The sequence below is a fragment of the Ranitomeya variabilis genome, chromosome 7 (genome assembly GCF_051348905.1).
Source record: "Ranitomeya variabilis isolate aRanVar5 chromosome 7, aRanVar5.hap1, whole genome shotgun sequence".
Taxonomy (NCBI): Eukaryota; Metazoa; Chordata; class Amphibia; order Anura; family Dendrobatidae; genus Ranitomeya; species Ranitomeya variabilis.
Genome location: NC_135238.1, coordinates 153,946,658 through 153,973,644, shown reverse-complemented (window position 1 = coordinate 153,973,644; position 26,987 = coordinate 153,946,658). Strand labels below are relative to the sequence as shown.

The window sequence follows — 26,987 nt, the reverse complement described above, 5'->3', positions numbered from 1 at the left end:
TAAATGCCCCTATAGATGGAAATGGGAATTCTATCTTGCCTCAGAGCAGAACCCCAAAGGATAGGCAGCCCCCCACAAATATTGACTGTGAGTATAAGAGGAATGACATACGCAGGCAGAAAGCAGAATTTAGCAAAAGAGGCACTTCTAGCTAAATAGAAAAGGATAGGACAGAATTCTAAGCGGTCAGTATTAAAACCCTAAAAATATCCACAGCAGAAAATACAAAATATACTACATCTAACTAAAGACATAGAATGTATATCTGCCTCTCCAGAGAATCCAGCATGACTGAAAAATCCAAACAAAAACTAAGCTGGACAAAAACACAATGGATTGCACTGAGATGTAAAGCACACTACATATGTGCTACAGAGACAAAAAAAACAGAACTTATCTTAGCTGAATTGACAGCAGGGCATGAGGAGCCAGAAAGAGATGCAATCTGTTGTGGATTCTGTTTGTGGGCTCCCTCTGGTGGTTACTGCTGGTACTGGGTGACTTTGGTGGGTTGCGGCCTTTGGTTTCCACCTGTCCATCAGAGGCTGGGTGGTTCCTATTTTACCTGGCCTTTCTGTCATTCCCTTGCCGGCTATCAATGTATTCAGATTTATTTCTGATCTCCCGGTTTCACAGAAAATGTCCGTTATCTGGGTTGTGTGTGACCGCTTTTCTAAGATGGTTCATTTGGTGCCCTTGCCTAAGTTGCCTTCCTCCTCTGAGTTGGTCCCTTTATTTTTTCAGAACGTGGTTCGTTTGCATGGGATTCCGGAGAATATCGTTTCTGACAGGGGATCCCAGTTTGTGTCTAGATTTTGGCGGACGTTTTGTGCCAAGATGGGCATTGATTTGTCTTTCTCGTCTGCATTCCATCCTCAGACGAATGGCCAGACGGAGCGAACTAATCAGACCTTGGAAACTTATTTGAGGTGTTTTGTTTCTGCTGATCAAGATGACTGGGTTGCTTTTTTGCCACTGGCCGAATTTGCTCTTAATAATCGGGCTAGTTCTGCCACGTTGGTCTCTCCTTTTTTTTGTAATTCGGGGTTTCATCCTCGTTTTTCCTCTGGTCAGGTGGAGTCTTCGGATTGTCCTGGAGTGGACGTGGTGGTGGACAGGCTACATCAGATTTGGAATCAGGTGGTGGACAATTTGAAGTTATCTCAGGAGAAGACTCAGCAGTTTGCTAATCGCCGTCGCCGCGTGGGTCCCCGACTTCTTGTTGGGGATTTGGTGTGGTTGTCTTCTCGTTTTGTCCCTATGAAGGTCTCTTCTCCTAAGTTCAAGCCTCGGTTCATCGGTCCTTATAGGATCTCGGAGATTCTTAACCCTGTATCTTTTCGTTTGGATCTCCCAGCATCGTTTGCTATTCATAATGTGTTCCATCGGTCGTTGTTGCGGAGGTATGAGGTGCCCGTTGTTCCAGCCGGAGGACTAAATGCCCCTATAGATGGAAATGGGAATTCTATCTTGCCTCAGAGCAGAACCCCAAAGGATAGGCAGCCCCCCACAAATATTGACTGTGAGTATAAGAGGAATGACATACGCAGGCAGAAAGCAGAATTTAGCAAAAGAGGCACTTCTAGCTAAATAGAAAAGGATAGGACAGAATTCTAAGCGGTCAGTATTAAAACCCTAAAAATATCCACAGCAGAAAATACAAAATATACTACATCTAACTAAAGACATAGAATGTATATCTGCCTCTCCAGAGAATCCAGCATGACTGAAAAATCCAAACAAAAACTAAGCTAGACAAAAACACAATGGATTGCACTGAGATGTAAAGCACACTACATATGTGCTACAGAGACAAAAAAAACAGAACTTATCTTAGCTGAATTGACAGCAGGGCATGAGGAGCCAGAAAGAGATGCAATCTGTTGTGGATTCTGTTTGTGGGCTCCCTCTGGTGGTTACTGCTGGTACTGGGTGACTTTGGTGGGTTGCGGCCTTTGGTTTCCACCTGTCCATCAGAGGCTGGGTGGTTCCTATTTTACCTGGCCTTTCTGTCATTCCCTTGCCGGCTATCAATGTATTCAGATTTATTTCTGATCTCCCGGTTTCACAGAAAATGTCCGTTATCTGGGTTGTGTGTGACCGCTTTTCTAAGATGGTTCATTTGGTGCCCTTGCCTAAGTTGCCTTCCTCCTCTGAGTTGGTCCCTTTATTTTTTCAGAACGTGGTTCGTTTGCATGGGATTCCGGAGAATATCGTTTCTGACAGGGGATCCCAGTTTGTGTCTAGATTTTGGTGGACGTTTTGTGCCAAGATGGGCATTGATTTGTCTTTCTCGTCTGCATTCCATCCTCAGACGAATGGCCAGACGGAGCGAACTAATCAGACCTTGGAAACTTATTTGAGGTGTTTTGTTTCTGCTGATCAAGATGACTGGGTTGCTTTTTTGCCACTGGCCGAATTTGCTCTTAATAATCGGGCTAGTTCTGCCACGTTGGTCTCTCCTTTTTTTTGTAATTCGGGGTTTCATCCTCGTTTTTCCTCTGGTCAGGTGGAGCCTTCGGATTGTCCTGGAGTGGACGTGGTGGTGGACAGGCTACATCAGATTTGGAATCAGGTGGTGGACAATTTGAAGTTATCTCAGGAGAAGACTCAGCAGTTTGCTAATCGCCGTCGCCGCGTGGGTCCCCGACTTCTTGTTGGGGATTTGGTGTGGTTGTCTTCTCGTTTTGTCCCTATGAAGGTCTCTTCTCCTAAGTTCAAGCCTCGGTTCATCGGTCCTTATAGGATCTCGGAGATTCTTAACCCTGTATCTTTTCGTTTGGATCTCCCAGCATCGTTTGCTATTCATAATGTGTTCCATCGGTCGTTGTTGCGGAGGTATGAGGTGCCCGTTGTTCCTTCGGTTGAGCCTCCTGCTCCGGTGCTGGTGGAGGGAGAATTGGAGTATGTTGTTGAGAAGATCTTGGATTCTCGTGTTTCCAGACGCAAACTCCAGTATTTGGTTAAGTGGAAGGGTTATGGTCAGGAGGATAATTCCTGGGTGGTCGCCTCCGATGTTCATGCGACTGATTTGGTCCGCGCCTTTCATAGAGCTCACCCTAATCGCCCTGGGGGTTCTCGTGAGGGTTCGGTGACCCCTCCTCAAGGGGGGGGTACTGTTGTGGATTCTGTTTGTGGGCTCCCTCTGGTGGTTACTGCTGGTACTGGGTGACTTTGGTGGGTTGCGGCCTTTGGTTTCCACCTGTCCATCAGAGGCTGGGTGGTTCCTATTTTACCTGGCCTTTCTGTCATTCCCTTGCCGGCTATCAATGTATTCAGATGTGCTCTGTTTGGTTCCTGCCTACCTGCTCCCAGATCTTTCAGGATAAGCTAAGTGCTGATTTTCAGTTGTTGTTTTTTTTGTCCAGCTTGCTTATTATGTCTCTATGCTAGCTGGTAGCTCTAGTGGACTGAGGTTCTCCCCATGTGCCATGAGTTGGCACATGGGTTCTTGTAATCTCAGGATGGTTTTTTTGATTAGGGTTTTTTGCTGACCGCTCAGACCCCTTTTGTATCGTTCTGCTTTCTAGTTTACAGCGGGCCTCAATTTGCTGAACCTATATATATCATCTCTATGTGTGTGCCTTCCTCTCATTTCACCGTCAATACATGTGGGGGGCAACTATACCTTTTGGGGTTCATTCCTCTGGAGGCAAGTGAGGTCTTTATTTTCTCTGCAGTACTAGTTAGCTCTTAGGCTGGTGCGTGGCGTCTAGAACCAACGTAGGCACGCTCCCTGGCTATCTCTAGTTGCGTTTGTCAGGCGTAGGGCAGCGGTCAGCCCAGGTTCCATCACCCTAGAGCTCGTCCGATATTTTGTATTACTTTGCTTGTCCCTTGCTATCCCTAGCCATTGGGATTCATGACAGTATAGCCGGCCCACAAAGTGTTAATTGTTTGGGCTGAAGCAGGAGTAAAAGAAGTGTTTAAGGGAAATTTTTTTTTTTTTTTTCCTTCAGAGTTTTGCTGCCTAGCCCTTAATTGCTGTCTAGCTGCTTCTTACCTCCTCTTAACCCTTGAATGGCTCTGATATTAGCTGTTTAACATGGATGTCCAGAGTTTGGCTTCCAGCCTGAGTAATCTCGCGGCAAAAGTTCAAAACATACAGGATTTTGTTGTTCACACTTCCATGTCTGAACCTAGAATTCCTATTCCAGAGTTCTTTTCTGGAGATAGATCTACCTTCCTGAATTTCAGGAACAATTGTAAATTGTTTCTTTCTTTAAAATCTCGCTCCTCTGGAGACCCTGCTCAACAGGTTAAGATTGTAATATCTTTCCTGCGGGGCGACCCTCAGAATTGGGCATTTGCATTGGCACCAGGGGATCCTGCATTGCTCAATGTGGATGCGTTTTTTCTGGCATTGGGATTGCTCTATGAGGAACCCAACCTGGAGATTCAGGCTGAAAAGGCTTTATTAGCCCTCTCTCAGGGGCATGATGAAGCGGAAATATATTGTCAAAAATTTCGGAAATGGTCGGTGCTTACTCAGTGGAATGAGTGCGCCCTGGCTGCAAACTTCAGAAATGGTCTTTCCGAGGCCATTAAGGATATTATGGTGGGGTTCCCTACGCCTACAGGTCTGAATGAGTCGATGGCTATGGCCATTCAGATTGATCGGCGTTTACGGGAGCGCAAACCCGTGCACCACTTGGCGGTGTCTTCTGAACAGGCACCTGAGACTATGCAATGTGATAGAATTCAGTCCAGAAGTGAACGGCAAAATTATAGGCGGAAAAATGGATTGTGTTTTTATTGTGGTGATTCAGCTCATGTTATATCAGCATGCTCTAAACGCACAAAAAGGGTTGATAAATCTTTTGCCATTGGTACTCTGCTGCCTAAGTTCGTTTTGTCTGTGACTCTGATTTTTTCACTGTCTTCCATTTCCGTCGATGCCTATGTGGATTCAGGCGCTGCCCTGAGTCTTATGGATTGGTCATTTGCTAAACGCTGCGGTTTTAGTCTGGAGCCTCTGGAAGTTCCTATCCCTCTGAAGGGAATTGACTCTACACCATTGGCTATGAATAAGCCGCAGTATTGGACACAAGTGACCATGCGCATGACTCCCGTTCATCAGGAGGTGATTCGCTTCCTTGTACTGTATAATTTACATGATGTACTAGTGCTTGGTCTGCCATGGTTACAAACTCATAATCCTGTCCTGGACTGGAAAACAATGTCTGTGTTAAGCTGGGGATGTCAGGGGGTTCATGATGATGCACCTCCGATTTCAATCGCTTCATCTACTCCTTCTGAGATCCCTGCGTTTTTGTCTGACTATAGGGATGTTTTTGAGGAGCCTAAGCTCAATTCGCTCCCTCCTCATAGAGAGTGTGACTGTGCTATAGAATTGATTCCTGGCAGTAAGTTCCCTAAGGGTCGTTTATTTAATCTGTCACTGCCAGAGCATACTGCTATGCGGAATTATATTAAGGAGTCCTTGGAAAAGGGACATATTCGTCCATCTTCGTCCCCTCTGGGAGCAGGTTTTTTTTTCGTGGCCAAAAAAGATGGTTCCCTGAGGCCTTGTATAGATTATCGCCTTCTGAATAAGATTACAGTCAAATATCAGTATCCACTGCCATTATTGACTGATTTGTTTGCTCGCATTAAGGGGGCTAGGTGGTTCACTAAGATAGATCTTCGCGGTGCGTATAATCTGGTGCGGATAAAACAGGGTGACGAGTGGAAAACCGCATTTAATACGCCTGAGGGCCATTTTGAGTATTTGGTAATGCCTTTTGGACTCTCCAATGCTCCGTCAGTCTTTCAGTCCTTTATGCACAATATTTTCCGTGAATATCTGGATAAGTTTATGATTGTGTATTTGGATGATATTTTGGTGTTTTCTGATGACTGGGAGTCTCATGTTTTACAGGTCAGGAAGGTGTTTCAGGTTCTGCGGGCCAATTTTCTGTTTGTGAAGGGCTCAAAGTGTCTCTTCGGAGTCCAGAAGATTTCTTTTTTGGGGTACATTTTTTCTCCTTCTACTATTGAGATGGATCCCGTCAAGGTTCAGGCGATTTGTGACTGGACACAACCTACATCTGTTAAGAGCCTTCAGAAGTTCTTGGGGTTTGCTAATTTTTATCGTCGGTTCATTGCTAATTTTTCCAGTATTGTTAAACCTTTGACTGATTTGACTAAAAAGGGTGCTGATGTTGCTGATTGGTCTCCTGCGGCCGTGGAGGCCTTTCGGGAACTTAAGCGCCGGTTTTCTTCTGCTCCTGTGTTGTGTCAACCAGATGTTTCACTTCCTTTTCAGGTTGAGGTTGATGCTTCCGAGATTGGAGCGGGGGCGGTTTTGTCACAGAGAAGTTCTAATGGCTCGGTGATGAAGCCATGTGCATTCTTCTCTAGAAAATTCTCGCCCGCCGAGCGCAATTATGATGTGGGTAATCGGGAGCTTTTGGCCATGAAGTGGGCATTTGAGGAGTGGCGTCATTGGCTTGAGGGTGCTAAACATCGTGTGGTGGTCTTGACTGATCACAAGAATCTCATTTACCTTGAGTCTGCCAGGCGTTTGAATCCTAGACAGGCTCGTTGGTCGTTGTTTTTTTCTCATTTCAATTTCGTGGTTTCATACCTGCCAGGTTCTAAGAATGTGAAGGCAGATGCTCTTTCCAGGAGTTTTGTGCCTGACTCTCCTGGAGACTCTGGGCCTACTGGTATCCTTAGGGATGGGGTAATATTGTCCGCCGTATCCCCAGACTTGCGACGTGCATTGCAGGAGTTTCAGGTGGATAAACCGGATCGTTGTCCGCCAGAAAGACTGTTTGTTCCGGATGATTGGACCAGTAGAGTCATCTCCGAGGTCCATTCTTCTGTGTTGGCTGGTCATCCTGGAATATTTGGTACTAGAGACTTGGTGGCCAGGTCTTTTTGGTGGCCTTCCTTGTCTAGGGATGTGCGTACCTTTGTGCAGTCTTGTGAAGTGTGTGCTCGAGCTAAGCCTTGCTGTTCTCGGGCCAGTGGGTTGTTGTTATCCTTGCCCATCCCGAAGAGGCCTTGGACGCACATTTCCATGGATTTTATTTCTGATCTCCCGGTTTCACAGAAAATGTCCGTTATCTGGGTTGTGTGTGACCGCTTTTCTAAGATGGTTCATTTGGTGCCCTTGCCTAAGTTGCCTTCCTCCTCTGAGTTGGTCCCTTTATTTTTTCAGAACGTGGTTCGTTTGCATGGGATTCCGGAGAATATCGTTTCTGACAGGGGATCCCAGTTTGTGTCTAGATTTTGGCGGACGTTTTGTGCCAAGATGGGCATTGATTTGTCTTTCTCGTCTGCATTCCATCCTCAGACGAATGGCCAGACGGAGCGAACTAATCAGACCTTGGAAACTTATTTGAGGTGTTTTGTTTCTGCTGATCAAGATGACTGGGTTGCTTTTTTGCCACTGGCCGAATTTGCTCTTAATAATCGGGCTAGTTCTGCCACGTTGGTCTCTCCTTTTTTTTGTAATTCGGGGTTTCATCCTCGTTTTTCCTCTGGTCAGGTGGAGTCTTCGGATTGTCCTGGAGTGGACGTGGTGGTGGACAGGCTACATCAGATTTGGAATCAGGTGGTGGACAATTTGAAGTTATCTCAGGAGAAGACTCAGCAGTTTGCTAATCGCCGTCGCCGCGTGGGTCCCCGACTTCTTGTTGGGGATTTGGTGTGGTTGTCTTCTCGTTTTGTCCCTATGAAGGTCTCTTCTCCTAAGTTCAAGCCTCGGTTCATCGGTCCTTATAGGATCTCGGAGATTCTTAACCCTGTATCTTTTCGTTTGGATCTCCCAGCATCGTTTGCTATTCATAATGTGTTCCATCGGTCGTTGTTGCGGAGGTATGAGGTGCCCGTTGTTCCTTCGGTTGAGCCTCCTGCTCCGGTGCTGGTGGAGGGAGAATTGGAGTATGTTGTTGAGAAGATCTTGGATTCTCGTGTTTCCAGACGCAAACTCCAGTATTTGGTTAAGTGGAAGGGTTATGGTCAGGACTCAGGAGGATAATTCCTGGGTGGTCGCCTCCGATGTTCATGCGACTGATTTGGTCCGCGCCTTTCATAGAGCTCACCCTAATCGCCCTGGGGGTTCTCGTGAGGGTTCGGTGACCCCTCCTCAAGGGGGGGGTACTGTTGTGGATTCTGTTTGTGGGCTCCCTCTGGTGGTTACTGCTGGTACTGGGTGACTTTGGTGGGTTGCGGCCTTTGGTTTCCACCTGTCCATCAGAGGCTGGGTGGTTCCTATTTTACCTGGCCTTTCTGTCATTCCCTTGCCGGCTATCAATGTATTCAGATGTGCTCTGTTTGGTTCCTGCCTACCTGCTCCCAGATCTTTCAGGATAAGCTAAGTGCTGATTTTCAGTTGTTGGTTTTTTTGTCCAGCTTGCTTATTATGTCTCTATGCTAGCTGGTAGCTCTAGTGGACTGAGGTTCTCCCCATGTGCCATGAGTTGGCACATGGGTTCTTGTAATCTCAGGATGGTTTTTTTGATTAGGGTTTTTTGCTGACCGCTCAGACCCCTTTTGTATCGTTCTGCTTTCTAGTTTACAGCGGGCCTCAATTTGCTGAACCTATATATATCATCTCTATGTGTGTGCCTTCCTCTCATTTCACCGTCAATACATGTGGGGGGCAACTATACCTTTTGGGGTTCATTCCTCTGGAGGCAAGTGAGGTCTTTATTTTCTCTGCAGTACTAGTTAGCTCTTAGGCTGGTGCGTGGCGTCTAGAACCAACGTAGGCACGCTCCCTGGCTATCTCTAGTTGCGTTTGTCAGGCGTAGGGCAGCGGTCAGCCCAGGTTCCATCACCCTAGAGCTCGTCCGATATTCTGTATTACTTTGCTTGTCCCTTGCTATCCCTAGCCATTGGGATTCATGACAGCAATCCCTCCAAGTACAATGGACAACTGGCAGGGAATAATGGATCCTGCACACCTAAATACCTAGTAGAGCTGCAATCAGCAGAAACACCTGCCCTGGATTACAACCCAGAGACAACTGCACTACCACCAAGAACCACCGGAGGGAGCCCAAGAGCAGAATTCACAACAGATATCTAGCGCTGTCTGAAATATATAGTAGCGTAGCGCCTACTACGTGTCTTGGGGGACACTTGCTTGGCACGGGATTAACGCACTCGGGCACGGTTTTCTATCAAAACAGAGTCTTTTAGGTTTATTTCTCACAACATAAACCACATTCACAGGAACTTAGTTACAGTTTGAACACCATCTGGACGTATTCAACTTTACCACAGTTTGTCTCTGACCCCGGTCAGCATTACACACGGTTTTCAGACCGTTAACCGTTGGCAACCTTCACGGGTTCCTGGACACCTCTTGGCCTCAGAGGTGCCCCATACACAATGTCTCTCTCTTCTAACCCCGGTTAGCATATCACACGGATCTCCATCCGTTACCTGTTGGTGCCGCACAGGTTCTCGGATACCTCTCTTCACCAGAGGCATCTGGAGCGCCCCCACACCGCCGCAGGGCCGAGGGGTACCCGGAGCCGGGCCTCTGGGTCTCAGTCCTGGGGTTGTCACGGTGGCTAGACCCGGTCCGTGGCCCTGTCTGTCAGTGGGGGACGTCCGGTGCAATAAGTGATGATGATGGTGCAGTTGTGGGGTGCAAGTCGCGGTAAATAACGAAGACACCAGGTTGCAGTCTCTTTACCTCTTTACTGAAGGTTTTGGAGACCTCAGTCCAGAGCGCTGTTAACTGGGTTGTCAGAGACCGGCTGGTCCAAAGGCACATCAGGAGTCCCCTTTACAGGTGGGAATCAGTGTCTACCTTCTAGCGCTGGATGTTGTAGTTCTTCCCTGCTGAGCTCCCGGGATAGTCCTCACAACTGTTTCTGTCTGTCTCTGATGTTCGTTCTCTCCGTCCCCCAGATGATATGGTAGGACGCACCCGTATGACGGGGTAGGCCTGGAGTTCTTCCGGGACCCTAGAGTCGCCCCTCTCCCACAGCTGCCTCCGTTGTCTGCTTAGGTGTTAAGTGAGACAGCCAACCTATAATTAGCTGTCCGGCCGTGGTTTGCAGTGTACTTAAAGTCTCTTACTTGCTCGGCGTTCCGGCCACCGACTGTTTGCGCCTCAGAAGGATGTTGCCTCGGTCTAACAGCACGACTCCTTCTGGTCCCAATACTTCTTTACTGTATTCCCGTTGTGCACTGGTTAGTTCTGTTCTGAGGAGTCCGCCAGGATCCCATCCCTGACAGGTCCTCTCACTAGCTCTTCCCAGCTACTTCTCCCTGTCTTCCTGTCCAACCCCCAGTTTTACCATAGTGTGAGGAGTGGCCTACTAGATAGGACCACCCCCCCTGGTGGCCGGAGTGTGAAGTGTAGTGAGGTGTTACCTGGTCAGAGAAACTCCTTTAGTGCAATCAGACGTACCATAGCTCCCCATAGTGGCGGAGCCACAGTACTGCAACAACCAGGACTCTGGGGTGCTGCACTCCCCCCCGGTTAAATCCAGTACTCCGGGACTGGGAAAACAAGAACAATAATACATGTTAACAGAAAACACACAAATTTTTGAAATAGCATAACAATTGAACATAACAATGCTTCCCTTTATGGGAGGTGAGGATTCTTGAACGTTGCAAAAGTTAGGTCATGCACAGTTTATGACTCTCAGTTCAGTGGTTGAAACTGCGGGGACCCCGGGTAAACAAAGGGGTCCCCCTTATGAAAGTTTTTGAGCAATTCACCGTCCATTACTCTAGTGTCCATTTAAAAACCTGTAACAAAAAGATATATATACAACCATTTACAATTAAATAGCAGCCCTTATTAATACCTCCAAGTTTTGTAGCGGAGGGGGGTTTGATTTTGAGTGCTGCGTGTGGACCTTCGCAGCGCAGGGGTTGCTATTGGCCTAACAGGGCCCGCTATGCTTGCTACCGCTGGTGTAGTGCGCTGTCTTCTAACTACACTTCTAGTGAGTCTGGGTAGCACTGGCAGGTTGGGGCTCTCAGAGCTGCAGTTATCAACAGTGGGTACAGCAGATTCACTGATAGCAGAGGGAGGACTTGCCGGTTCAACGGTTGGCAGGGCTTCATCAGGTAAGGCTTGTTGAGGTAGTGGAGCCAGATGATCTGGTACCACCATCGTTTCTGGCGGGTCCGGCTGTTGAAACATTACGACAGGTACCACAACGGCTTGGTTTATCTGAGTCCAGGACTCGGGAAAGTCACCAAGGACAGTATGGAACATTTTCTCCTTTTCCACCGGCGGGGAGATTTCTGGGGCCGTGCCCCTCTCTTTCAACTTATCGGGGCAGACCTTAAGGTGATCCCTGGATACCGCTGTCGAGGTCTCCCCTCTGTCCTTGCTGATGAGACAGACCTTAGTGTTGTCGAAGTCGGATGGCAAGATGGTATACGGTTCCGCTTCCCATTGGTCATCGAGCTTGTGTAACCTCCTCTTTCGTTTAAGCACTTGCTCACCAGGTGACAGGGGAATCGCAGGAGCGTGTTGATTGTAGTCCCTTTCTTGTTTCTGCCTAGCCTGGGCGAGACTTCTCTCTACACACTCCTGTACTTCGCGGTATCTTCGCTGCCTTTCTGTATCCCAATCTGCCTCCGGCGAGGTATCTTCGGGTACTAGGACCCCCATGTCCAGATCAACGGGTAACCGACTAGACCTTCCTCACATCAGGTACGCTGGAGTACAGTTGGTGGAACTTACTGGGATGTGGTTGTACATATCCACCAGGTCAGGCAACTTTGTCGGCCACAGGTTCCGTTCCTCCACAGGCAAGGTCTTCAATAAATCGATTACTACCTGGTTCATCTTCTCACACATCCCGTTGGTTTGAGGGTGGTACGGGGTGGTTCTGATCTTCTTACACCCGTACAGCTGGCAGAATTCTTGGAACACTTCCGCTTCGAATACAGGCCCCTGATCGGTCAGTACTTTCTCTGGGTAGCCATGGGGCCTACAAAAGTGCTGCTGGAAGGCCCTGGCGGCAGTCCTAGCCATTAGATCCTTGACAGGCACAACCACCAAAAACCTGGAGTAGTGGTCCACGATGGTAAGGGCGTAGATATAGCCCGACCGGCTAGGTGTCAGCTTCACATGATCCAGCGCGACCAATTCGAGCGGCCGTTTGGTGATGATAGGCCGCAGGGGAGCCCGTTGACTGTCACGGTCCTTCCTGCGCAGACTACATGGACCACACTCCCGACACCACTTCTCAATGGTTCTCTTCATGCCAATCCAATAGAACCTCCCTCGGAGCAGCTTCTCTAGCTTCCTCCATCCGAAGTGTCCGGCTCCATCATGGTAGGCTCCCAGAACCATGGGCGCATCTCGCCTTGGCACCACTATCTGCCACACCAATTCATGAGTACGTGGGTCGATGCTCCTCCTGCACAACTTGCCATCATGGATAAACAGTTTGCTTCTCCCCTTCCACAGCTGTTGGGTTTCTTGTGGATCATCTGGGCCAGGGTGCAACCCAGCCTGCGTCAAGAGCTCCTTCACCTGACGGACCGCGGGGTCACTATCCTGGGTTTCTGCCCATCCGTGGTGGGGCAGGGGATTGAGCGTGGCATCCGGTTGGTTCTTATGCCTATTCTTCACCTGATGAGAGTTTTGGGTGGCTTTGGGGTGATGGAATGCAGGCAGCTCCACCTCTTCAAGTGCCTCCGGGTCTTCTCCCACTTCTGGTAAATTGGGCATTCGGGACAGAGCATCAGCATTGGCATTCTGGTGTCCTGCCCGATATTTGATGGTGAAATCATAGTTGGACAGCCGGGCCATCCACCGCTGTTCCAAAGCCCCGAGTTTGGCAGTACCCAGATGCGTTAGCGGATTGTTGTCCGTAAAGACGGTGAATTTCGCGGAGGCCAGGTAGTGCTTAAACCTCTCTGTCACTGCCCAGACAAGGGCAAGGAATTCCAGTTTGAAGGAACTGTAGTTGTCAGGGTTCCTTTCCGTGGGACGGAGTTTCCTGCTGGCGTAAGCGATCACTCTTTCCTTGCCTTTCTGGACTTGAGACAGCACGGCTCCTAGTCCCACATTCCTGGCATCTGTGTACAGCACAAACGGTTGGTCGTATTCGGGGTAAGCCAGTACCTCTTCTCCCGTCAGTGCCGACTTCAAACAGGTGAAGGATTCCTCCAGCTCTTCGTTCCAATCAAAGGGGGTGTTCCTCCCCTTGGTCTTCTTTGGTTGGCCCACCAACAGGTTTTGCAAGGGTGCGGCCTTCTTGGTGAAGTCCTTAATGAACCTCCGGTAATAGCCTACCAGCCCGAGGAACTGCCGGACTTCGTGGAGGTCACTGGGCTTTGGCCAGTCCTTAATCACTGTGACCTTGTCGGGGTCTGGGGCCACTCCTTCAGCGCTCACCACATGGCCCAGGTACTGCACTTTAGGTTTCAGCAGATGACACTTGGACGGTTTCACCTTTAAGCCAAAGTTGGATAGGGCTTCAAACACCTCGGCCAGGTGCTTCAGGTGGTCTTCGTAGGTCTTAGAGAAGACAATGACATCATCCAAATATAGCAGCACGGTTTCAAAGTTCAGGTGTCCCAGGCAGCACTCCATCATCCTCTGGAACGTTCCGGGAGCATTGCACAATCCGAAGGGCATGTAGTTGAACTCACAGAGACCCATTGGCGTCGTGAAGGCCGTCTTCTCTTTGTCCGCCTCCGCTACAGGAACCTGCCAGTACCCACTGGTGAGATCTAAGGTAGAGAAGTAGTTAGCAGATTTTAAGGCAGCCAGAGACTCCTCTATCCTAGGCAGTGGGTATGCGTCCTTATGTGTAATGCGATTCAACTGTCTGTAATCAACACACATCCTCATTGTACCATCTTTCTTTTTAACAAGGACTAACGGAGCTGCCCAGGGGCTACAGCTGTCTCTCACCACCCCAGCCTCCTTCATTTCCCGCAACATGTCCTTGGCACACTGGTAATGAGCTGGGGGTACAGGGCGATATCTCTCTTTTATGGGTCGGTGATCTCCCGTGGGGATGTGATGTTGGATCCCTTTCACCTGCCCAAAATCTGAGGGGTGTTTGCTGAATATCTGCTCGTACTCGTGTACCACCCTGTAGGCCCCCTGTTTTTGATGGGATGGGGTAGAGTCAGTGCCCACATGCAATTCCCGACACCAGTCCTTCGAGGGCTCTGCAGAACCTTTGTTCTCCGCCAAGTTTGACGGGACCAAGGGTTCAGGTGTCTGTATCACATTATTATTGACAGTGAACAATTTGGCGAGCGTGGTATACTTGGTGAGGTGAACCTCTTCCTCCCCACAATTGAGGACACGTACGGGCACTCTCCCCTGACGGACGTCGACCACCCCCCGGGCTGTCAGAACAGTAGGCCTATTGTCTGAATATACGGGTTCTACCAAGGCCTGGTAGTCCTTACCCCTGAGGCCTATGGCTGCTCGACACCATATTAACATTTCACTCTTGGGGGGTATCGCGATGGGGTTTGAATCACTCACAGTGACACGACCAATCTCACCACCAGTCAGCTCTACCTGCTGTCTCTGCATCAGAGCTCTGATTTCCCTCTGCAGGGCACGTTGCTCACTGTGGCCAGCGGTTTCTGCCACCTGTTGCAACAAAACAATCACTTCTGCAAGACAATTTTCTATAACATTAGTACCAAGAGTCATCATGGGATTACATTCTCGACGATCAATATCAACAATCACAATCCCTTGGGCTTTCAATTCCACCCGCCCCACTTTGATGGTGACCTCCTTATACCCCACTTGTGGCAACGGCTGACCATTACTGGCGATTATGGTGAAATCATCGTCAGGGCCACGAGTAATATCAGCGTCCTCCCAATACCGTTTGTAGAGCACGTAAGGTATAGTCGTCACCTGAGAACCGGTGTCCAGCAAAGCATTCAAGGGGATTCCATCAATCACTACAGGGAGAACTGGTCGTCCTCCAATATACTTGGTTCTCCAATGCTGCGGGCCTGACCGTCCTACTCCTGGGGGTTGGCCCTTTGCCCCAGGGGTTGCTCGTTTAAAGGACAGTACCTTGCAAGATGGCCCACCTGGTGACATCGGCGGCAGATGGGTCGTCCGTCCTGATGGAAACGATCGCTGTCCCGGCCTCTGGTCGGTGGGGTCCTCTTCTGTCGCGTCCAGGGAACATCCTCTGGTCCGGAGGCTAGCTGGATCTTTTTCTTGGGGGCCTCCTGTAGGGACTGCACCGTCCGGGCTAGGGCAGCAACGTTCTTGGTCAGCTCCTGCATCTGAAGACGGAGTCCTGCAGGGGAGTCATCCTCGAAGCTCTGGGCGTCGGCCTCCGCGGCAACTGGGGTATCCGATGCCACCTCCTGGTGGTATGTGAGAGCGGGGCGCCTGGGTGGTATTGCGCGGCTGGGCTGTCGCTCCTGCAATGCCTGGATAGCTTTATCTTTGAACTGCGCAAAAGTCAAGTCTGGATTTTGCATGGCCAGGAAGTGCAATTGGCCCCGCTGGTGACTGCACAGGAGCCCCTCAATGAACCGCTCCTTCAGAAGTTTATCCTCATCCTGCATGCTGCCGGGGTCACTCTGCTTAATGGCCCGCATAGCCTCCTGGAGATTAAGGGCATAGTCCCGTAAGCTATCCTGTGGCCTCTGTTTGCATCCATAAAAAGTCAGTTTAATTTCCGTAGCAGTGCGAGTATCAAAGGTGGCTTTAAGCTTGGCAAAAATCTGTTGTGCAGTTCCTTTATCCTCAGCGGGCCAGGATTTCAATTCTCTCAGAGCCGCCCCAAAGAGTTGGCCGGTTATCATATGAACCTTCTGGGGCTCTGTCAGGGGATAGAACTCGAGCAGGCTGCAGAGCCTCTCTTTAAAGTCAGTGAATGTATGCGACTCCCCAGAGTATCGTGGGAGCCAGGCCGCTCCGGGCAGGTACGGCATAGAAAAGGGCATTATGGCTTTTGTGTTAGCGGCAGTGTCCGGCTGGCTGAGGGGAACAGCGGGTTCTGCGGCAACCGGTGGTGGTATAAGGGCCGCGGCTTCGCCCGCTGCGTGGACCGGAGCTGCCCCTATGTCCGCGGCTGCGACCGCCACCTCCTCTCCTCCCGACTCAGACATAGCTGTCCCTTCCTCCCACTAACCTGCTGGAGGTCGGAGTTCCTCTTCCGGGATTGGCGCCTTACCGCGCTTTCCGTTCCGCGCTTCTTTTGGCTGGTTCCGCCCGCGTAGCTAGGGCTCCTCCCTCCGTGCGCGGCAATGGCGAATTTTGGCGGTAAATGGCACAGCACACAGTCTTTTCTATAAAGTACAGTCCAAGCACAATAAATCACAGTTCCAAGGCACACATGACCTGATTCTTCAGGCTTAAGTAGATCCTGTTCGTGACGCCAAGTTGGAGCGCCCCCACACCGCCGCAGGGCCGAGGGGTACCCGGAGCCGGGCCTCTGGGTCTCAGTCCTGGGGTTGTCACGGTGGCTAGACCCGGTCCGTGGCCCTGTCTGTCAGTGGGGGACGTCCGGTGCAATAAGTGATGATGATGGTGCAGTTGTGGGGTGCAAGTCGCGGTAAATAACGAAGACACCAGGTTGCAGTCTCTTTACCTCTTTACTGAAGGTTTTGGAGACCTCAGTCCAGAGCGCTGTTAACTGGGTTGTCAGAGACCGGCTGGTCCAAAGGCACATCAGGAGTCCCCTTTACAGGTGGGAATCAGTGTCTACCTTCTAGCGCTGGATGTTGTAGTTCTTCCCTGCTGAGCTCCCGGGATAGTCCTCACAACTGTTTCTGTCTGTCTCTGATGTTCGTTCTCTCCGTACCCCAGATGATATGGTAGGACGCACCCGTATGACGGGGTAGGCCTGGAGTTCTTCCGGGACCCTAGAGTCGCCCCTCTCCCACAGCTGCCTCCGTTGTCTGCTTAGGTGTTAAGTGAGACAGCCAACCTATAATTAGCTGTCCGGCCGTGGTTTGCAGTGTACTTAAAGTCTCTTACTTGCTCGGCGTTCCGGCCACCGACTGTTTGCGCCTCAGAAGGATGTTGCCTCGGTCTAACAGCACGACTCCTTCTGGTCCCAATACTTCTTTACTGTATTCCCGTTGTGCACTGGTTAGTTCTGTTCTGAGGAGTCTGCCAGGATCCCATCCCTGACAGGTCCTCTCACTAGCTCTTCCCAGCTACTTCTCCCTGTCTTCCTGTCCAACCCCCAGTTTTACCATACTGTGAGGAGTGGCCTACTAGATAGGACCACCCCCCCTGGTGGCCGGAGTGTGAAGTGTAGTGAGGTGTTACCTGGTCAGAGAAACTCCTTTAGTGCAATCAGACGTACCATAGCTCCCCATAGTGGCGGAGCCACAGTACTGCAACAACCAGGACTCTGGGGTGCTGCACATCCTTCAGACGTTCACACTCTATCTTTCCTTTTCTCTGACCCCGGTCAGTACAACACGAATCTCCATTCGTTACCTGCCATTGCCGCACAGGTTCTCGGATACCTCTCTTCACTAGAGGCATCCTTTAGACATTCTTTCACTCTGACCCCGGTCAGTACAACACGGATCTCCATCCGTTCCACAGCCTGGTCTGTGCGAGGTCCAGAGCCCCCGCCATGTGCTCTTCAGGGAGCCGACACTCCCAACACACGGGGCTCTCTCCAGGACCTTCCAGCACAGACCATTCAGATCCACACTCAGAGACCATGTGACCATACCTCAGTCACATTATATAGTACTAACCACTCCCACAGTTGGGAGTGTGGATGTGTGGCTAGTTTGTCCCACCCATCTCACACAACTAGCCTAGTAAGTCTCCCTTACAACTACACCATAGATATACACACTCTTGAGGGACTACAGGTCCCAGAACAACAACATTGCATCAGACTTACCACGCAGACACCCTCTGCGACACATATCGGCCATTCACTACACTGCCAGTCACTGTTTTACTACCATTATCACAACAGATATGCCTCAACGCATATCCCAAGGAGCACACACAGCGCCCCCTAGCTGCCACAGGGGTCACTATACCACAATATATATATATATCTAATATATAATTGCCTAGAATACTACTTCCTGCAATTTGTGCCAACTTCCGTGGCTTTGTCCGGAGCTAATGTCCGGAGATAATGTCCGGAGCTAATGTCCGGAGCTAATGTCCGGAGCTAATGTCCGGAGCTAATGTCCGGAGATAAGTGACGTCACCAGTGTCCTACACCCAGGCAGAGCACAGTGGCCCCAGGCAGAGCACAGGGGCCCCAGGCAGAACATGGGGCCCCAGGCAAATCACAGGGGCCCCAGGCAGCATATGGGGCCCCAGGCAGAGCACAGGGGCCCCAGGCAGCATATGGGGCCCCAGGCAGAGCACAGTGGCCCCAGGCAGAGCACACACCAAATCGGAGGCCGAGGGGCCCCGCCAACCAAATCGGAGGCCGAGGGGCCCCGCCAACCAAATCGGAGGCCGAGGAGCCCCGCCCACCAAATCGAAGGCCGAGCGGCCCCGCCCACCAAAGCGGAGGCCGAGGGGCCCGGCCCCGCCCACCAAAGCAGAGGCCGAGGGGCCCCGACCACCACATCGGAGGCCGAGGGGCCCCGCCCACCAAATCGGAGGCCGAGGGTCCCCGCCCACCAAATCGAAGGCCGAGGGTCCCCGCCCACCAAATCGGAGGCCGAGGGTCCCCGCCCACCAAATCGGAGGCCGAGGGTCCCCGCCCACCAAATCGGAGGCCGACGGTCCCCGCCCACCAAATCGGAGGCCGAGGGTCCCCGCCCACCAAATCGGAGGCCGAGGGTCCCCGCCCACCAAATCGAAGGCCGAGCGGCCCCGCCCACCAAATCGGAGGCCGAGGGTCCCCGCCCACCAAATCGGAGGCCGAGGGTCCACACCATCCAAATCGGAGGCCGAGGGGCCCCGCCCACCAAATCGGAGGCCGACGGGCCCCACCCACCAAAGCGGAGGCCGAGGGTCCCCGCCCACCAAATCGGAGGCCGAGGGTCCCCGCCCACCAAATCGGAGGCCGAGGGTCCCCGCCCACCAAATTGGAGGCCGAGGGGCCCCACTAACCAAATCGGAGGCCGAGGAGCCCCGCCCACCAAATCGAAGGTCGAGGGGACCCGCCCACGAAAGCGGAGGCCGAGGGTCCCCGCACACCAAATCGGAGGCAGAGGGACCCCGCCCACCAAATCGGAGGCCGAGGGGCCCCGCCCACCAAAGCGGAGGCCGAGGGTCCCCGCCCACCAAATCGGAGGCCGAGGGTCCCCGCCCACCAAATCGGAGGCCGAGAGTCCCCGCCCACCAAATCGGAGGCCGAGGGGCCCCACCAACCAAATCGGAGGCCGAGGGGCTTCGCCAACCAAATCGGAGGCCGAGGGGCTTCGCCAACCAAATCGGAGGCCGAGGAGCCCCGCCCACCAAATCGAAGGCCGAGCTGCCCCGCCCACCAAAGTGGAGGCCAAGGGGCCCAGCCCCGCCCACCTAAGCGGAGGCCGAGGGGCCCCGACCACCACATCGGAGGCCGAGGGGCCCCGCCCACCAAATCGGAGGCCGAGGGTCCCCGCCCACCAAATCGGAGGCCGAGGGTCCCTGCCCACCAAATTGGAGGCAGAGGGACCCCGCCCACCAAATCGGAGGCCGTGGGGCCCCGCCAACCAAAGCGGAGGCCGAGGGTCCCCGCCCACCAAATCGGAGACAGAGGGACCCCGCCCACCAAATCTGAGGCCGAGGGGCCCCGCCCACCAAAGCGGAGGCCGAGGGTCCCCGGCCACCAAATCGGAGGTCGAGGGTCCCCGCCCACCAAATCGGAGGCCGAGGGTCCCCGCCCACCAAATCGGAGGCCGAGGGTCCCCACCCACCAAATCGGAGGACGAGGGGCCCCACCAACCAAATCGGAGGCCGAGGAGCCCCGCCCACCAAAAGTAAGTGCGGCCCCAAAAGTAAGTGCGCCCCCGGGTGCAAAAGTAAGTGCGCCCCCGGGTGCAAAAGTAAGTGCGCCCCCGGGTGCAAAAGTAAGTGCGCCCCCGGGTGCAAAAGTAAGTGCGCCCCCGGGTGCAAAAGTAAGTGCGCCCCCGGGTGCAAAAGTAAGTGCGCCTCCAGGTGCAAAAGTAAGTGCGCCCCCGAGTGCAAAAGTAAGCGCGCCCCCGGCCCCGGGTGCAAAAGTAAGCGCGCCCCCCAGTCCCGTGTGTGAAAAGTGCTGCTGTAAAGCTGGTAGCGCTGTTCAAGCACCATGTATTTCCTTCAGGAAATGCCCATCTAATATATAATTGCCTAGAATACTACTTCCTGCAATTTGTGCCAACTTCCGTGGCTTTGTCCGGAGCTAATGTCCGGAGATAATGTCCGGAGCTAATGTCCGGAGATAATGTCCGGAGCTAATGTCCGGAGATAAGTGACGTCACCAGTGTCCTACACCCAGGCAGAGCACAGGGGCCCCAGGCAGCATATGGGGCCCCAGGCAGAGCACAGGGGCCCCAGGCAGAGCACAGGGGCCCCAGGCAGCATATGGGGCCCCAGGCAGAGCACAGTGGCCCCAGGCAGAGCACAGGGGCCCCAGGCAGCATATGGGGCCCCAGGCAGAGCACAGTGGTCCCAGGCAGAGCACAGGGGCCCCAGGCAGCATATGGGGCCCCAGGCAGAGCACAGTGGCCCCAGGCAGAGCACAGGGGCCCCAGGCAGCATATGGGGCCCCAGGCAGAGCACAGTGGTCCCAGGCAGAGCACAGGGGCCCCAGGCAGCCTATGGGGCCCCAGGCAGAGCACAGTGGCCCCAGGCAGAACATGGGGCCCCAGGCAGAGCACAGGGGCCCCAGGCAGAGCACAGGGGCCCCAGGCAGCATATGGGGCCCCAGGCAGCGCACAGTGGTCCCAGGTAGAGCACAGGGGCCCCAGGCAGCCTATGGGGCCCCAGGCAGAGCACAGGGGCCCCAGGCAGCATATGGGGCCCCAGGCAGAGCACAGTGGCCCCAGGCAGAGCACAGGGGCCCCAGGCAGAACATGGGGCCCCAGGCAGAGCACAGTGGTCCCAGGCAGAGCACAGGGGCCCCAGGCAGCATATGGGGCCCCAGGCAGAGCACAGCGATATTTTGGACCACTGTGCGGTGTTTCAGACCCCCTGTGTGATGTCTGGGGCCCTGTTCTTAAGTATATTAAAGATTAAAGTAACGTATATTAAAGTATATTATAGATCAAATTTGACACGTTTATGAGCACCATTGAGTGATATACTCAAGAATGACATAATTTTTCAACATTTTATGGTTTCAAACTGTAAACACTCAGAGTTTTTTTTACTTCAACCAGAAAACCTTAACGGTTCATAAAAAACTTGACTGTTCAGGATATGATAAAAGTCATAGTATTCTGAATCTTTAACTTATAAAGATACCTTTACATGGGGTGATTATTGGTTCCAGAGAGGCTTTCGGCCGATAATCGTACACATGGCTGGTGACAGGACAATACAATATAAACGTTCAAAGGTAAACACTGATAACATTAAAATCTAATATATAATTGCCTAGAATACTACTTCCGGCAATTTGTGCCAACTTCCGTGGCTTTGTCCGGAGATAATGTCCGGAGATAAGTGACGTCACCAGCGTCCTACACCCGCTCAGGGTGGACAAAGATATATGCCTTCGTGGTGCGTGGCACTTTTCTGATTGGTTGCCGCCTGCCGCGAGCGACCAATCAGAAATGTGCCGTACTGTCAAGAATTGTCAAGAGCTGGTGAGTGCAGCCATTTTTTGTTCTTTCTTACTATTATTTATTAATTGTATTATTCTTACATTTGAATAAATAAAGTATATATGGATTCTAGACTCCCGATTCTTTAGAATCGGGCTGCCATCTAGTATATATATATATATATATATATATATATATATATATATATATATATATATATATATATCTCAATGACAGATATATATATATATATATACTGTATATATGTTTAAATGAACATTTGAGCCCATAAATCCATTAGATGTTGGTTTTGCAAGCCTGCGAGAAAATATCGCAGTACGTATGCCATACGGATTACATATGGAGGATGCCATGCGCAAAATACGCTGCAACACCCTGCCTACGGATGACATACGGACCACTATTTTGGGAACATTTCTGCGTATTACGGCCGTAAAAAAAGGACCCTATTTTCATACGCTGAGTGTGACGCCAGCCATATGCTGTGCATGGTGGCTTCTCAGTACACTGTAATACTGCCATCTAGTGGTACTGTCAATATGTCACTTCTGGGTATCATAGCTCTTTATTCTTGTTTATTTAGCGGAATCAATTTAGTGTGCAATTACAGCAGGTCTTTCTGATTTTTTTCCCCCAGGATTAATGGACAGCTTGTTGCTTTGAAAGTCATCAGCATGAAAGCTGAGGAAGGCGTCCCCTTTACTGCTATCCGAGAAGGTAATTCAGAATTCCTCACACCTGAAGTTTCTAGACATATACAGTACAGAGCAAAAGTTTGGACACATTCTCATTTAAAGATTTTTCTGTATTTTCATGACTATGAAAATTGTACATTCACACTGAAGGCATCAAAACTATGAATGAACACATGTGGAATTATACAGGTCCTTCTCAAAAAATTAGCATATAGTGTTAAATTTCATTATTTACCATAATGTAATGATTACAATTAAACTTTCATATATTATAGATTCATTATCCACCAACTGAAATTTGTCAGGTCTTTTATTGTTTTAATACTGATGATTTTGGCCTACAACTCCTGATAACCCAAAAAACCTGTCTCAATAAATTAGCATATTTCAACCGTCCAATCAAATAAAAGTGTTTTTTAATAACAAACAAAAAAACCATCAAATAATAATGTTCAGTTATGCACTCAATACTTGGTCGGGAATCCTTTGGCAGAAATGACTGCTTCAATGCGGCGTGGCATGGAGGCAATCAGCCTGTGACACTGCTGAGATGTTATGGAGGCCCAGGATGCTTAAATAGCGGCCTTAAGCTCATCCAGTGTTGGGTCTTGCGTCTCTCAACTTTCTCTTCACAATATCCCACAGATTCTCTATGGGGTTCAGGTCAGGAGAGTTGGCAGGCCAATTGAGCACAGTAATACCATGGTCAGTAAACCATTTACCAGTGGTTTTGGCACTGTGAGCAGGTGCCAGGAAGCATGAAGTGCTCCAAAATCTCCTGATAGCTAGCTGCATTGACCCTGCCCTTGATGAAACACAGTGGACCAACACCAGCAGCTGACATGGCACCCCACACCATCACTGACTGGGTACTTGACACTGGACTTCAGGCATTTTGGCATTTCCTTCTCCCCAGTCTTCCTCCAGACTCTGGCACCTTGATTTCCAAATGACATGCAAAATTTGCTTTCATCAGAAAAAAGTACTTGGGACCACTTAGCAACAGTCCAGTGCTGCTTCTCTGTAGCCCAGGTCAGGCGCTTCTGCCGCTGTTTATGGTTCAAAAGTGGCTTTACCTGGGGAATGCGGCACCTGTAGCCCATTTCCTGCACACGCCTGTGCACGGTGGCTCTGGATGTTTCCACACCAGACTCAGTCCACTGCTTCCTCAGGTTCCCCAAGGTCTGGAATCGGTCCTTCTCCACAATCTTCCTCAGGGTCCGGTCACCTCTTCTCGTTGTACAGCGTTTTCTGCCACATTGTTTCCTTCCAACAGACTTACCATTGAGGTGCCTTGATACAGCACTCTGGGAACAGCCTATTTGTTGAGAAATTTATTTCTGGGTCTTACCCTCTTGCTTGAGGGTGTCAATGATGGCCTTCTTGACATCTGTCAGGTCGCTAGTCTTACCCATGATGGGGGTTTTGAGTAATGAACCAGGCAGGGAGTTTTTAAAAGCCTCAGGTATCTTTTGCATGTGTTTAGAGTTAATTAGTTGATTCAGAAGATTAGGGTAATAGGTCGTTTAGAGAACCTTTTCTTGATATGCTAATTTATTGAGACAGGTTTTTTGGGTTATCAGGAGTTGTAGGCCAAAATCATCAGTATTAAAACAATAAAAGACCTGACAAATTTCAGTTGGTGGATAATGAATCTATAATATATGAAAGTTTAATTGTAATCATTACATTATGGTAAATAATGAAATTTAACACTATATGCTAATTTTTTGAGAAGGACCTGTATACTTAAAAAAGTGTGAAACAACTGAAAATATGTCTTATATTCTAGGTTCTTCAAAGTAGTCACCTTTTGCTTTGATGACTGCTTTGCACACTCTTGGCATTCTCTTGATGAGCTTCAATTGGTAGTTATCCTGGTGTCTGTCCCTAATTTTAGTTGTTTGGCAGCTTGTGGCCCCCCTGAAGGTGTTGTCTATGCATTTGGTTTTGCCTCCGCTTGAATTCAATGGATTCGGACATGTTCGGCGAACATCGGGACATTCGCCAAACCGAACCTTGAACAGTTTGCTCATCTCTATGCGTGGCGAGAAATTTTATGCTATGGTCACTGATTGAGTTTTTGCTGATTTTTTCTTTTTTTTTCTTTTTGTTTAGTGGTGGTCTTTTTGGCAGAAACCCTGCGTTTCAGGGTACCAGCAAAGTGAATGAGATTTCATAACTGTCTTGTTTCCCTTTTCCTTGCGCTGTTCGAGCTGCTGGGCATCTTTGAAATCTAGAGCAGTTCAATTCTTTCAGCATTTTTCACCCACTCAAATAAAGGAAAAAAACACAAGTAAAAATGCTGGAAAAGCACAAAAATACTGCAAAAATGGTTTTTGGTGCAGTGGTCAAAGTGTTTGTATCTGGGGCTTCTGGAGGAAATGACAGCTGATAGGTGGGGTGCTAGGCGTCGGACACCCACCAAACTGTTATTGATAGCCCATCAATTCCTGTGCCTGGACAACCCTTTTAATATTGATATTGACTTGGAAAATTAAAAGAAAAATCATCTGAACAAAAAATCTTGATTTACATAAACTTATTTTTTTAAGATGATTTCCATTTTATATTAACAAACTTTTTCACAAGCTGCTTACATTTGTGTTTCTCTTCAGCATCTCTCCTGAAAGGCCTGAAACATGCGAACATCGTTCTTCTGCATGATATCATTCAGACCCGGGAGACCCTGACATTTGTGTTTGAGTATGTGGTGAGTGACGGTTTTATATCCAGTGCTTGCCTGTTTGTCCTCATCCGATGGTTGGATTCACACGCCTGACATTCCCGATCTCAGTGTGGGCTGCAATATCTGGAGCGGCCTTGGGTCTTCTGACCATAAATGTTGAGTTTGGTTGAGGAGACCTGTGCACGATCCAGATATGCGGAGCCACATATGGGCCATGAATGTGGGACGTGTGGAGTGCCGTAGTAGATGCCATGGGGAACTGGTCTATGACAGAGTCAGACACAATAAATGCTGAGGTTATCCTCCCTCTCAACTCATCTGAGCTGAAGACTTTGCTTCATTCTTCAAACAGAAGATTGATAACATCAGAGAAAGCTTTGGCATACAACCCCTACAACCCCTATTCCTAACTACCCAGCCCTCCTCCTCCAAAACCAGCTTCTCCAACATTATAGAAGACCAACTTTCCACCCTACTCTCAAGATCACATCTCACCACCTGTGCACTTGACCCGCTCCCATCCCACTTCATCCCAAACCTCACCAGTCTTCATCCCAACTCTAACCCATCTCTTCAACCTATCAATAACAACTGGTGTTTTCCCCTCATGCTTCAAACATGCCTCAATCACACATATCCTAAAAGAGCCCTCTCTTGACCCATCCTCTGTATCTAGCTATCGCCCTATATCACTTCTCCCCTATGCCTCCAAACTACTGGAACAACATGTCCATTTCGAACTGTCCTCCCACCTCTCTTCCGGTTCCCTCATCGACCGCCTACAATCTGGCTTTCGGATGCATCACTCTACTGAAATTGCCAAACTAAACTCACCAATAACCTGCTGACTGCCAAAGCCAAGCGACACTACTCTGTCCTCCTTCTCCTGGACCTGTCATCTGCCTGTGTGACACAGTGGACCATTCCCTGTTACTATGTAATAGAGTGCAGGGTTGCGTATGTCACCACGGAACAGACAGACCAACTGTTGAGGGGAATTTATTAACAGGAGTAGATTCTCCTCACAGGGAGTAAACAGGGGGTTAATAGAGGTAAAACAATAGTAAACAGTTAAACGGAAACGAAAGGGTTAACGAGTGTTCTTGTAACTTATCAGTCCATGGAGATCCTGACTGGAGGGTCCTTTTACCAACGTGGATACAGTCACCAGCAGGGCTTGAGATTCTGGTCTTTTCTGTGTCTCCTGGAAAGTCCGGGGTTAAGGCTCTGCAGCTTGTTCTTCTCAAAGTGGAACTGGAACCAGGAAATAGCACAGTCTTTCCTTCACTGCTGCAGGAGTCTCCGTAAGTCTGGCAGCTTCTTTGTAACAACGATTGTCACACACACTGGACAGTTACTAATCTCACTCAGGGATCTTTGCTTGTCACTGCGGTCACCAGGGCTGCACTGAGTCACTGTCTTGCACTGTCAGGGGAAGAGTCTTCTCAGATTATGGAGGCTTCCAAGTCCCCACTCTCACCCCAGCCTTAGTGCCCTCACGGGGAGCACTCTGTCATGGGGAGCGCGGCGCTGCAGCCTGCTTTCTCTCTGGCACGCTGTCCCCTCTCTGGCGCGCTCTCTCTCCCGCACTTTTCTGACCACTCCCCTCTCTTTTCCCAGCAGTCACCACGTCCCCTCTGTCCAGGGCTCCAGGGTCTGACTAAGTGGTTCCAGGCAAGGAGCAGGGAAAGCAACCTCCTTACATTCCCCCTCTCTTAAAGCTCGCCATTCCACGGGCGAGGACTCTTCGTGCTTCTCTTTGTTCTTTGGAGGGGAGTCAGATACCTGCGATTCTCGCATCTCCTTCTGCCTTTCTTCTTGTACATACTCCCAGACTAAATGGTTTAGGAGCTGCTCATCAGTCAGGTTGAGATATGCTTTCTCTGCTTCATCAACAACTGCTGACATCTTCTTCTTCTTCTTCTTCTTAGCTTTGCCGCTAGCAGATGTCTGCGTAGAGGATT

The 26,987-nt window shown here is 50.2% G+C and overlaps 1 protein-coding gene across 2 annotated transcripts in view; it reads left to right on the top strand.

Moving 5' to 3' along the window:
• Nucleotides 1–26,987, top strand: part of CDK15 (cyclin dependent kinase 15) — a 550,498-nt gene that overhangs the window by 334,979 nt on the left and 188,532 nt on the right. For both annotated transcript variants that reach the window (XM_077272097.1, XM_077272099.1), the window contains 2 exons: nt 22,277–22,356; nt 24,953–25,047. In XM_077272097.1, coding sequence (XP_077128212.1) covers nt 22,277–22,356; nt 24,953–25,047 — 175 coding nt within the window. The remainder of the gene's footprint in view (nt 1–22,276; nt 22,357–24,952; nt 25,048–26,987) is intronic.